Source organism: Coregonus lavaretus, assembly GCF_964263955.1.
Source record: "Coregonus lavaretus genome assembly, chromosome: 8".
Classification (NCBI taxonomy): domain Eukaryota; kingdom Metazoa; phylum Chordata; class Actinopteri; order Salmoniformes; family Salmonidae; genus Coregonus; species Coregonus lavaretus.
Window position 1 is genome coordinate 34,168,389 of NC_139995.1, and position 13,208 is coordinate 34,181,596.

The 13,208-nt window shown below is 41.1% G+C and overlaps 2 protein-coding genes across 2 annotated transcripts in view; both read left to right on the forward strand.

Moving 5' to 3' along the window:
• The window catches only part of LOC311134025 (uncharacterized protein), a gene marked incomplete at its 3' end in the record, with an annotated part of 86,781 nt that extends 76,866 nt beyond the window's left edge, over positions 1-9,915 (forward strand). Inside the window, exons 78-95 of the mRNA XM_084167639.1 lie at positions 542-718; positions 3,048-3,130; positions 3,334-3,382; positions 3,511-3,600; positions 3,828-3,923; positions 4,129-4,200; positions 4,284-4,370; positions 4,554-4,700; positions 4,847-4,956; positions 5,082-5,283; positions 5,841-6,017; positions 8,347-8,429; positions 8,633-8,681; positions 8,810-8,899; positions 9,127-9,222; positions 9,428-9,499; positions 9,583-9,669; positions 9,853-9,915. Of these exons, the coding sequence (XP_084023765.1) occupies positions 542-718; positions 3,048-3,130; positions 3,334-3,382; positions 3,511-3,600; positions 3,828-3,923; positions 4,129-4,200; positions 4,284-4,370; positions 4,554-4,700; positions 4,847-4,956; positions 5,082-5,283; positions 5,841-6,017; positions 8,347-8,429; positions 8,633-8,681; positions 8,810-8,899; positions 9,127-9,222; positions 9,428-9,499; positions 9,583-9,669; positions 9,853-9,915 (1,830 nt within the window). The remainder of the gene's footprint in view (positions 1-541; positions 719-3,047; positions 3,131-3,333; positions 3,383-3,510; positions 3,601-3,827; positions 3,924-4,128; positions 4,201-4,283; positions 4,371-4,553; positions 4,701-4,846; positions 4,957-5,081; positions 5,284-5,840; positions 6,018-8,346; positions 8,430-8,632; positions 8,682-8,809; positions 8,900-9,126; positions 9,223-9,427; positions 9,500-9,582; positions 9,670-9,852) is intronic.
• Positions 9,916-9,927: 12 nt separating this feature from the next.
• Positions 9,928-13,208, forward strand: part of LOC311134026 (uncharacterized protein) — a 42,434-nt gene continuing 39,153 nt past the window's right edge. Inside the window, exons 1-4 of the mRNA XM_084167640.1 lie at positions 9,928-9,999; positions 10,146-10,255; positions 10,403-10,604; positions 11,107-11,283. Coding sequence (XP_084023766.1) covers positions 10,506-10,604; positions 11,107-11,283 — 276 coding nt within the window. The 5' untranslated portion in view covers positions 9,928-9,999; positions 10,146-10,255; positions 10,403-10,505. The remainder of the gene's footprint in view (positions 10,000-10,145; positions 10,256-10,402; positions 10,605-11,106; positions 11,284-13,208) is intronic.

The following is a 13,208-nucleotide window of genomic DNA, read 5'->3' on the forward strand; positions in this document are numbered from 1 at the left end:
CAGTGTAGGCCATTATTACAATTATTTTTCTTTTTGAGGTATATAGTATCAAATCAAATGTATATATAAAGCCCTTTTTACATCAGCAGATGTCACAAAGTGCTTATACAGAAACCCAGCCTAAACCCCCAAAAAGCAGGCAATACAGTTGTAGAAGCACAGTGGGCTAAGAAAAACTCCCTAGAAAGGCAGGAGCCTAGGATGAAACCTAGAGAGGAACCAGGCTCTGAGGGGTGGCCAGTCCTTTTATGGCTGTGCCAGGTGGAGATTATACGAGTACATGGCCATTAAGGCCAGATTGTTCTTCAAGATGTTCAAACGTTCATAGATGACCAGCAAGGTCAAATAATAATCACAGTGGTTGTAGAGGGTGCAACAGGTCAGTACCTCAGGAGTAAATGTCAGTTAGCTTTTCATAACCGAGCAGTACCATTTACTGTGTGAATAAGATATTTCATACTATATACAGTACTGTGTGAGTCAGGTATTTCATGCTACACTGCTGTATTTTGTGCAGTCTTTTTACTAGTGTTTTTTTTAGGGGGTGCTGAGAATCCACCTACTGGAGGCCCAGAATCTAATCGCCATGGACAACCTGATGGGGGGCCTGAAGAAGGGCAAGAGTGACCCCTACGTCAAGATCAACATCGGAGGAGTCAGGTTTAAGAGTCATGTGATCAAGGAGAACCTCAACCCTACCTGGAACGAGATGTATGAGGTATGGTGGTATACAGTATCAATATTTGGCATGTCAACCATCAATCCTGTCTAACAGAATATCGAATAAAGCCAAAGTGACAATATTGCAATTTATTTGTAATTAATAATGCTGATAGTACTGAATAGCAACAGATAAAGAATACGATGATGAGTAAGAAGAAGAAATAGAAAGCAGATAAGATATATTTGGTTGCAAGGATTTGGGGGGAGGGCTGTAATGATTCCATCAGTCTTCTAAAACACCAGAGCTGAAAAATAGAACAACAAATGGGGAGAAGTGTTAAGGGTAAATTAGAATGGATACAGTGTACTTTCACATAGCTGAGGTACAACAACTAGCCTGATTACAGTTGATGCATTCACTTAACTCCATTAGTAGAGTCCACAAGTGACAATTTTGACCCAAAACCCGATCTTAAATTCAAAGATGCACTATGTAGAAGTCGCTCTGCCATTTCCTGCGTGAAAAAATTCGAACAGTTTGCCTAATTTCAGTTTATGTGACAAAACAAGCAAGTATAGTATAAAGAATCATTGTACCATCTAAACCGCTGTGAAATATATTTTCCATAACCAAAAATATTGTATTTTGAGCTTGTTAAGAAGCTAAGATTTAAAGTGTTTTTATTTTATTTTATAGAAACCGATCTTGTCTCTCTTACGTCAGCAGGAAGCAGATTGTGCAGTCATTCTTTCTATCTGTTCTTGATTATGGTGATACTATTTATCAATGTGCAGCTGCCACTACTCTTAAACCCCTGGATGCCGTTTATCATAGCGCCCTTCGTTTTATCACAGGAGACAGTATTATTACTCATCACTGCATTCTTTACCAAAAGGTTGGCTGGATCTCTATAAAGTCACGTAGATCACATCATTACGCTAGTTTTGTTTACAAAGCCCTGCTCCATAAGCTTCAGACTTACCTAACATCACTGTTAAGATTTTAAATTACAAGTTATCAAACTCGTTCACGGAGTTGGTTAACTTTGGAGACTCCTTTGGTGTCTACAGAGTTAGGTAAATCGGCCTTTAATTTCCTTGCACCCTATGTTTGGAATAATCGCAAAAAGACGTTTCGATTGGATGTTTTGAATTCCCTAGGGCAAATCAGACAGCTGACAGAGGAATTTTTATAATGAAGAATGTGTTTGTTTTAATTGACTGTGTTTTGTATTCTTAATGTGTGTTTAATGTGTAAATTGTCTATATTTATGTTTTTTCGATACATGCCTGTTGTATGTGCTTGTTTTTGTATTATGCAGGGCTCATTTGTAAAAGAGACTTAAGTCTCAATATGACTTCCTTGTTAAAATAAAGGTAAATAATAAAATAATAACTTTCAGCTGTTTGAAGCTGGTGTACAAAACCGAAAGTAAAAGACGCAAAAACAAAACTTAAGAACGGGAAGCATAGAAATAGCGCACATAGAACTGATCTACGGCCTCTTAGACTTGCTTTCAATGAGAATGATAGATCTATAACTCACATTTCTATGTGAATTTAGTCGGATCGCCCAAAGAGTTACATAATGCCACTTTAACTATCCCATTAATCCAGCCGAGCAGTCATCTGCACTTGCTTTTGTCCTTCTTTGGAGACTGGCTTCCCTCCTCTTTGGAACTTGACTCGCTCTCTTCATCACTGAGGGAAGAACAATCTGCCATGAGGGACTTCTTTGGGTTGCTCTTCAGCTGATCGAAGTGCATCCTGTGCTGGGCATTGAGTGCCTCTTCCAGGGCCTTACGTTTGACTGCCTCTTCGTCCTCAAGGAGCCTCTGCGTAGCCACCTGGATATCTATGTAAAGGATGATTCTACTTTTCTAGGTCACCTCCGCATCCACACGCTCATTGTAATCCATTTTGATATCTAGAATCTCCCACTCAGGAGTGATCACAAGCTCCAGGGCTTGCTCTGTGATAGGGGCTAGGGCATTTGTTTCAGGTAACTCCCAAGCAACCTAGTGTACCAACTTTAGAATTAACCCCAGCTCTGGCCATAAGTCTACGCAACATTGTATTCTGATGTTACTCAACCTTGTTATGTCTGCCATTTCTCACCTGTTTTCAACTTTAACTCTCTGCATTCGCTGTAGTCTCTCTTTATCTAACTGTGGGCTTTGTCTGTGGAAAGTCTGGAAACTGTTCTTTGTGGAATTATGTTTCATGCAATCTATTGCTTTCTGATGAATAGGAGTAGAAATGTGAATATTCATTTGAAGTATTTATGACATTTTGTCTGTCAACGACTGTCATGAGTCCTGCTCTATAGGTTTACTTATAGTTTCCTCTCTAAGTGTTACCGTCATTGTGATGTTTGTCCCCAGACGGTGATGACCCCACAGTCAGGTCAGGAGGTCCAGGTAGAGCTGTATGATAAAGACATGGACAAGGATGACTTCCTGGGCAGGTGAGAGGAACTGCTTTTGCGTTCCAAATGGCACCCTATGCCGTATATAGTGTACTACTTTTGACACTAATTAGTGCACTATGTAGAGAATAGTATTCCATTTGGGACGCAAATAAGTTGGGTCCTGTACTTTTTGTTAGCCATGTTGTTCTTTGTCAAAATGTTGTGTGTTTTCTGACTGTATTTTTCCCTCTTGTGTACAGGTGTAACATCAGTATGAGAGACATCATACACTCCCAGTATACAGACCAGGTAAGGTTTACATGTCTCTCTCTGCTCTTGTACTAAATCATTTACATCGGTAGTCGGTACACTCATCTGTATAATGTGTGTATTAGTTTTAGTACACTGTCTGATGGGTGTTTTCTTGTCTCTTGCAGTGGTACACTCTGAATGATGTGAAGTCAGGTCGTCTTCACCTGGTACTGGAGTGGGTACCAACAGTATCACAACCAGACAGATTGGATCAGGTCAGTTCTACTTCTCTCCTCTCTGTGTCGACAATTTATATATTTTTCACACCTCCCCGCCCCTCTCCATAGATTTCCAGTGTTACTTTTGCCCTATCCTCACCTCTCCCTATCTCAGTACCACTTCTCCCCATCTCTCTCTCATTCTATTACTAGTTTCTAACCTTTTTACCACCTGTTTCGATGTTATTGCAATGTGATTGAACTAATTTCTCCCCATGTTCCAGGTGCTGCAGCTGCAGTCTCTCCAGTCCTACCAGAACAAGGCTGTTCCCTCTGCTGCTCTGCTCTTCATCTACATGGACAGAGCCCACTCACTGCCTGTGAGTCACCTTTCACCACTCACCAGTTCAGCTCTGGCACTGAGCTATTTTGAACTTTTGAACTCTGGCTTCAGGTTGATGTCTAGTTTTGGCAGCTGTGTTGATGTATTATACATAAATGTTGATATGTTTGATTTTTTTTGAATTGCTCACAGTCAGTGTTTGGTTTTGACTGTTGTATTGTGTGGTCTCTGTGTGTTTCTAGTTGAAGAAGAGTGGGAAGGAGCCAAAGGCTGGAGCTGAGCTTGTTCTGGGGGAGACAACCTACAGAACCAAGGTGAAATATAGTACCCTTAGAGCTGAAATGCAAGACTTGTAACAGGATCTGCCGTGAAAGTCAACTTCTCTGTCTCTCTGAAGGTGTGTGAACGTACCAACTCCCCCCAGTGGGAAGAGGCTTTCTACTTCCTGGTTCGTGACCCCAGAGAGGAGATTCTCATAGTGAAGGTGAGAGTTCAGTCTGCTTCAGGATGGAGTCGCTAAACATGGATAATGTTTAATCGAAACATAATGTCACTCACTGTAAACATCTTGCACAGTCACTGGTAAATGTAATTCATCCACACAAATCTCCCATTCTACCCTTTTCTCTTTTCCTTTCTAATTCACTCTTTATTTATCTTTCTCTAGCTGTCCAGTGCTTGGGATCAGGCGATGGGTTCTCTGGTGGTACCAGTCAGAGAGCTGCTGTCACAACCAGATCTGGTCCTGGATCAGTGGCTGAGTCTAGATGGAGCCTCACCCTACAGTCAGATTCTACTGAGGGCTGAACTCAAGGTAAGACAGACTCTTGCACTTACAGTTCTCTAGAAACGCTAGCTTACTCTGAAGGAGTCACTTTAGACGTGTATTGATTCAATGCATGATGTTTTGTAATAAGGTTATATGGTGGTGTTGTTATTAAATGTGTTGTTCTACTACAGGTGCTGTGTCCCAAGAAGTGTGAGATTGATGTGGAGAGGGCAGATCAACCCAGAGCTCGAGCCACCTCCACTGCTGAACAGATACTGGAGAGAGAGACAGTGCAGCAGAGGTAGAACAAATGAGGGTGTACTAATACACACACGCACACACACACACACACACACACACACACACACACACACACACACACACACATTTAACCAATTTCTCTGTTCTTCCACCATGTCTGCTCAGGTCTAGTTCAGTGGACACTCCCAGTGCTCCAGCCCCCAGCTCTCCCTATATCCCAGCACCAGTACCAGAGCCAGAGGAGGCTAAGAGGGTAACAGCTACTGAGATGGTAGCTGAGAAGGTACCTGAGGAGGTCACTGAGGAACCCAGTCTTCCTGAAATACTCCCCAGACACACCAACCCTGAGCCCACCTTTGGCTCTGAGGTGAGATGCAGTGTGCCAGTGTAGGCCATTATTACAATTATTTTTCTTTTTGAGGTATATAGTATCAAATCAAATGTATATATAAAGCCCTTTTTACATCAGCAGATGTCACAAAGTGCTTATACAGAAACCCAGCCTAAACCCCCAAAAAGCAGGCAATACAGTTGTAGAAGCACAGTGGGCTAAGAAAAACTCCCTAGAAAGGCAGGAGCCTAGGATGAAACCTAGAGAGGAACCAGGCTCTGAGGGGTGGCCAGTCGTTTTATGGCTGTGCCAGGTGGAGATTATACGAGTACATGGCCATTAAGGCCAGATTGTTCTTCAAGATGTTCAAACGTTCATAGATGACCAGCAAGGTCAAATAATAATCACAGTGGTTGTAGAGGGTGCAACAGGTCAGTACCTCAGGAGTAAATGTCAGTTAGCTTTTCATAACCGAGCAGTACCATTTACTGTGTGAATAAGATATTTCATACTATATACAGTACTGTGTGAGTCAGGTATTTCATGCTACACTGCTGTATTTTGTGCAGTCTTTTTACTAGTGTTTTTTTTAGGGGGTGCTGAGAATCCACCTACTGGAGGCCCAGAATCTAATCGCCATGGACAACCTGATGGGGGGCCTGAAGAAGGGCAAGAGTGACCCCTACGTCAAGATCAACATCGGAGGAGTCAGGTTTAAGAGTCATGTGATCAAGGAGAACCTCAACCCTACCTGGAACGAGATGTATGAGGTATGGTGGTATACAGTATCAATATTTGGCATGTCAACCATCAATCCTGTCTAACAGAATATCGAATAAAGCCAAAGTGACAATATTGCAATTTATTTGTAATTAATAATGCTGATAGTACTGAATAGCAACAGATAAAGAATACGATGATGAGTAAGAAGAAGAAATAGAAAGCAGATAAGATATATTTGGTTGCAAGGATTTGGGGGGAGGGCTGTAATGATTCCATCAGTCTTCTAAAACACCAGAGCTGAAAAATAGAACAACAAATGGGGAGAAGTGTTAAGGGTAAATTAGAATGGATACAGTGTACTTTCACATAGCTGAGGTACAACAACTAGCCTGATTACAGTTGATGCATTCACTTAACTCCATTAGTAGAGTCCACAAGTGACAATTTTGACCCAAAACCCGATCTTAAATTCAAAGATGCACTATGTAGAAGTCGCTCTGCCATTTCCTGCGTGAAAAAATTCGAACAGTTTGCCTAATTTCAGTTTATGTGACAAAACAAGCAAGTATAGTATAAAGAATCATTGTACCATCTAAACCGCTGTGAAATATATTTTCCATAACCAAAAATATTGTATTTTGAGCTTGTTAAGAAGCTAAGATTTAAAGTGTTTTTATTTTATTTTATAGAAACCGATCTTGTCTCTCTTACGTCAGCAGGAAGCAGATTGTGCAGTCATTCTTTCTATCTGTTCTTGATTATGGTGATACTATTTATCAATGTGCAGCTGCCACTACTCTTAAACCCCTGGATGCCGTTTATCATAGCGCCCTTCGTTTTATCACAGGAGACAGTATTATTACTCATCACTGCATTCTTTACCAAAAGGTTGGCTGGATCTCTATAAAGTCACGTAGATCACATCATTACGCTAGTTTTGTTTACAAAGCCCTGCTCCATAAGCTTCAGACTTACCTAACATCACTGTTAAGATTTTAAATTACAAGTTATCAAACTCGTTCACGGAGTTGGTTAACTTTGGAGACTCCTTTGGTGTCTACAGAGTTAGGTAAATCGGCCTTTAATTTCCTTGCACCCTATGTTTGGAATAATCGCAAAAAGACGTTTCGATTGGATGTTTTGAATTCCCTAGGGCAAATCAGACAGCTGACAGAGGAATTTTTATAATGAAGAATGTGTTTGTTTTAATTGACTGTGTTTTGTATTCTTAATGTGTGTTTAATGTGTAAATTGTCTATATTTATGTTTTTTCGATACATGCCTGTTGTATGTGCTTGTTTTTGTATTATGCAGGGCTCATTTGTAAAAGAGACTTAAGTCTCAATATGACTTCCTTGTTAAAATAAAGGTAAATAATAAAATAATAACTTTCAGCTGTTTGAAGCTGGTGTACAAAACCGAAAGTAAAAGACGCAAAAACAAAACTTAAGAACGGGAAGCATAGAAATAGCGCACATAGAACTGATCTACGGCCTCTTAGACTTGCTTTCAATGAGAATGATAGATCTATAACTCACATTTCTATGTGAATTTAGTCGGATCGCCCAAAGAGTTACATAATGCCACTTTAACTATCCCATTAATCCAGCCGAGCAGTCATCTGCACTTGCTTTTGTCCTTCTTTGGAGACTGGCTTCCCTCCTCTTTGGAACTTGACTCGCTCTCTTCATCACTGAGGGAAGAACAATCTGCCATGAGGGACTTCTTTGGGTTGCTCTTCAGCTGATCGAAGTGCATCCTGTGCTGGGCATTGAGTGCCTCTTCCAGGGCCTTACGTTTGACTGCCTCTTCGTCCTCAAGGAGCCTCTGCGTAGCCACCTGGATATCTATGTAAAGGATGATTCTACTTTTCTAGGTCACCTCCGCATCCACACGCTCATTGTAATCCATTTTGATATCTAGAATCTCCCACTCAGGAGTGATCACAAGCTCCAGGGCTTGCTCTGTGATAGGGGCTAGGGCATTTGTTTCAGGTAACTCCCAAGCAACCTAGTGTACCAACTTTAGAATTAACCCCAGCTCTGGCCATAAGTCTACGCAACATTGTATTCTGATGTTACTCAACCTTGTTATGTCTGCCATTTCTCACCTGTTTTCAACTTTAACTCTCTGCATTCGCTGTAGTCTCTCTTTATCTAACTGTGGGCTTTGTCTGTGGAAAGTCTGGAAACTGTTCTTTGTGGAATTATGTTTCATGCAATCTATTGCTTTCTGATGAATAGGAGTAGAAATGTGAATATTCATTTGAAGTATTTATGACATTTTGTCTGTCAACGACTGTCATGAGTCCTGCTCTATAGGTTTACTTATAGTTTCCTCTCTAAGTGTTACCGTCATTGTGATGTTTGTCCCCAGACGGTGATGACCCCACAGTCAGGTCAGGAGGTCCAGGTAGAGCTGTATGATAAAGACATGGACAAGGATGACTTCCTGGGCAGGTGAGAGGAACTGCTTTTGCGTTCCAAATGGCACCCTATGCCGTATATAGTGTACTACTTTTGACACTAATTAGTGCACTATGTAGAGAATAGTATTCCATTTGGGACGCAAATAAGTTGGGTCCTGTACTTTTTGTTAGCCATGTTGTTCTTTGTCAAAATGTTGTGTGTTTTCTGACTGTATTTTTCCCTCTTGTGTACAGGTGTAACATCAGTATGAGAGACATCATACACTCCCAGTATACAGACCAGGTAAGGTTTACATGTCTCTCTCTGCTCTTGTACTAAATCATTTACATCGGTAGTCGGTACACTCATCTGTATAATGTGTGTATTAGTTTTAGTACACTGTCTGATGGGTGTTTTCTTGTCTCTTGCAGTGGTACACTCTGAATGATGTGAAGTCAGGTCGTCTTCACCTGGTACTGGAGTGGGTACCAACAGTATCACAACCAGACAGATTGGATCAGGTCAGTTCTACTTCTCTCCTCTCTGTGTCGACAATTTATATATTTTTCACACCTCCCCGCCCCTCTCCATAGATTTCCAGTGTTACTTTTGCCCTATCCTCACCTCTCCCTATCTCAGTACCACTTCTCCCCATCTCTCTCTCATTCTATTACTAGTTTCTAACCTTTTTACCACCTGTTTCGATGTTATTGCAATGTGATTGAACTAATTTCTCCCCATGTTCCAGGTGCTGCAGCTGCAGTCTCTCCAGTCCTACCAGAACAAGGCTGTTCCCTCTGCTGCTCTGCTCTTCATCTACATGGACAGAGCCCACTCACTGCCTGTGAGTCACCTTTCACCACTCACCAGTTCAGCTCTGGCACTGAGCTATTTTGAACTTTTGAACTCTGGCTTCAGGTTGATGTCTAGTTTTGGCAGCTGTGTTGATGTATTATACATAAATGTTGATATGTTTGATTTTTTTTGAATTGCTCACAGTCAGTGTTTGGTTTTGACTGTTGTATTGTGTGGTCTCTGTGTGTTTCTAGTTGAAGAAGAGTGGGAAGGAGCCAAAGGCTGGAGCTGAGCTTGTTCTGGGGGAGACAACCTACAGAACCAAGGTGAAATATAGTACCCTTAGAGCTGAAATGCAAGACTTGTAACAGGATCTGCCGTGAAAGTCAACTTCTCTGTCTCTCTGAAGGTGTGTGAACGTACCAACTCCCCCCAGTGGGAAGAGGCTTTCTACTTCCTGGTTCGTGACCCCAGAGAGGAGATTCTCATAGTGAAGGTGAGAGTTCAGTCTGCTTCAGGATGGAGTCGCTAAACATGGATAATGTTTAATCGAAACATAATGTCACTCACTGTAAACATCTTGCACAGTCACTGGTAAATGTAATTCATCCACACAAATCTCCCATTCTACCCTTTTCTCTTTTCCTTTCTAATTCACTCTTTATTTATCTTTCTCTAGCTGTCCAGTGCTTGGGATCAGGCGATGGGTTCTCTGGTGGTACCAGTCAGAGAGCTGCTGTAACAACCAGATCTGGTCCTGGATCAGTGGCTGAGTCTAGATGGAGCCTCACCCTACAGTCAGATTCTACTGAGGGCTGAACTCAAGGTGAGACACATTCTTGCACTTACAGTACTCTAGAAACACTATCTTACTCTGAAGGAGTCACTTTAGACGTGTATTGATTCAATGCATGATGTTTTGTAATAAGGTTATATGGTGGTGTTGTTATTAAATGTGTTGTTCTACTACAGGTGCTGTGTCCCAAGAAGTGTGAGATTGATGTGGAGAGGGCAGATCAACCCAGAGCTCGAGCCACCTCCACTGCTGAACAGAGACTGGAGAGAGAGACAGTGCAGCAGAGGTAGAACAAATGAGGGTGTACTAATACACACACACACACACACACACACACACACACACACACACACACACACACACACACACACACACACACACACACACACACACATTTAACCAATTTCTCTGTTCTTCCACCATGTCTGCTCAGGTCTAGTTCAGTGGACACTCCCAGTGCTCCAGCCCCCAGCTCTCCCTATATCCCAGCACCAGTACCAGAGCCAGAGGAGGCTAAGAGGGTAACAGCTACTGAGATGGTAGCTGAGAAGGTACCTGAGGAGGTCACTGAGGAACCCAGTCTTCCTGAAATACTCCCCAGACACACCAACCCTGAGCCCACCTTTGGCTCTGAGGTGAGATGCAGTGTGCCAGTGTAGGCCATTATTACTTTTTTTTTGGTATTTAGTATCAAATCAGATCAGCACGTCACAAAGTGCTTATACAGAAAAGTAAGCATTGCAGATGTAAAAGCACAGTGGCTAGGAAAAACTCCCTAGAAAGGCAGGAGCCTAGGAAGAAACCTAGAGAGGAACCAGGCTCTGAGGGGTGGCCAGTCCTTTTCTGGCTTTGCCAGGTGGAGATTATAACAGTACATGGCCATTAAGGCCAGATTGTTCTTCAAGATGTGCAAATGTTCGTAGATGACCAGCAGGGTCAAATAATAATCACAGTGGTTGTAGAGGGTGCAACAGGTCAGTACCTCAGGAGTAAATGTCAGTTAGCTTTTCATAACCAAGCAGTACCATTTACTGTGTGAATAAGATATTTCATACTATATACAGTACTGTGTGAATCAAGTATTTCATGCTACACTGCTGTATTTTGTGCAGTCTTGTTACTATTGTTTGTTTTTAGAGGGTGCTGAGAATCCACCTTCTGGAGGCCCAGAATCTAATCGCCAAAGACAACCTGATGGGGGGCCTGAAGAAGGGCAAGAGTGACCCCTACGTCAAGATCAACATCGGAGGAGTCAGGTTTAAGAGCCATGTGATCAAGGAGAACCTCAACCCTACCTGGAACGAGATGTATGAGGTATGGTGGTATACAGTATCAATATTTGGCATGTCAACCATCAATCCTGTCTAACAGAATATCGAATAAAGCCAAAGTGACAATATTGCAATTTATTTGTAATTAATAATGCTGATAGTACTGAATAGCAACAGATAAAGAATACGATGATGAGTAAGAAGAAGAAATAGAAAGCAGATAAGATATATTTGGTTGCAAGGATTTGGGGGGAGGGCTGTAATGATTCCATCAGTCTTCTAAAACACCAGAGCTGAAAAATAGAACAACAAATGGGGAGAAGTGTTAAGGGTAAATTAGAATGGATACAGTGTACTTTCACATAGCTGAGGTACAACAACTAGCCTGATTACAGTTGATGCATTCACTTAACTCCATTAGTAGAGTCCACAAGTGACAATTTTGACCCAAAACCCGATCTTAAATTCAAAGATGCACTATGTAGAAGTCGCTCTGCCATTTCCTGCGTGAAAAAATTCGAACAGTTTGCCTAATTTCAGTTTATGTGACAAAACAAGCAAGTATAGTATAAAGAATCATTGTACCATCTAAACCGCTGTGAAATATATTTTCCATAACCAAAAATATTGTATTTTGAGCTTGTTAAGAAGCTAAGATTTAAAGTGTTTTTATTTTATTTTATAGAAACAGATCTTGCCTCTCTTACGTCAGCAGGAAGCAGATTGTGCAGTCATTCTTTCTATCTGTTCTTGATTATGGTGATACTATTTATCAATGTGCAGCTGCCACTACTCTTAAACCCCTGGATGCCGTTTATCATAGCGCCCTTCGTTTTATCACAGGAGACAGTATTATTACTCATCACTGCATTCTTTACCAAAAGGTTGGCTGGACCTCTATAAAGTCACGTAGATCACATCATTACGCTAGTTTTGTTTACAAAGCCCTGCTCCATAAGCTTCAGACTTACCTAACATCACTGTTAAGATTTTAAATTACAAGTTATCAAACTCGTTCACGGAGTTGGTTAACTTTGGAGACTCCTTTGGTGTCTACAGAGTTAGGTAAATCGGCCTTTAATTTCCTTGCACCCTATGTTTGGAATAATCGCAAAAAGACGTTTCGATTGGATGTTTTGAATTCCCTAGGGCAAATCAGACAGCTGACAGAGGAATTTTTATAATGAAGAATGTGTTTGTTTTAATTGACTGTGTTTTGTATTCTTAATGTGTGTTTAATGTGTAAATTGTCTATATTTATGTTTTTTCTACACATGCCTGTTTTATGTGCTTGTTTTTGTATTGTGCAGGGCTCATTTGTTAAATATACTTTTGTCTCAATATGACTTGAAATAAAGGTAAATAATATATTTTTTATTTTTTATTCAGCTGTTTGAAGCTGGTGTACAAAACCGAAAGTAAAAGACGCAAAAACAAAACTTAAGAACGGGAAGCATAGAAATAGCGCACATAGAACAGATCTACCACTTCTTAGACTTTCTTTCAATGAGAATGACAGATCTATAACTCACATTTCTATGTGAATTTGGTCGGGTCCCCAAAAAGTTACATATTGCAGCTTTAACATTTCCCTTGATGTTTTTCCATCGTCAATAGCCTTTGGTCCTCTCCTGCAATTTTTGGATCTGTTTCTTTTTGGCTTTGGATTTCTCCCACTCAAGCCATTGACCCTCGACTTTCTGTCGATTTGCTTCGGTCTTCAGGAGTTTGGTCCTCTTCTTTTCTTCCCTCTCTGCGCGGGTGACACCAACATAGTTTCCCAAACACCATTTGTAGACCTCCTTGTCTCTTTTGTGCACCTAGTTGTAGTAGGTGTGCTAAATTTTCTGCTGAGTTTGCTCCTTAAAGTTGCACTATGCGGATATCGCTCCATTTCCTTGTTGCTAAAACTCTTAATAGTTTGCATAATTTCAGTGTATATGACAAAATAAGATAGTATAGTGTAGA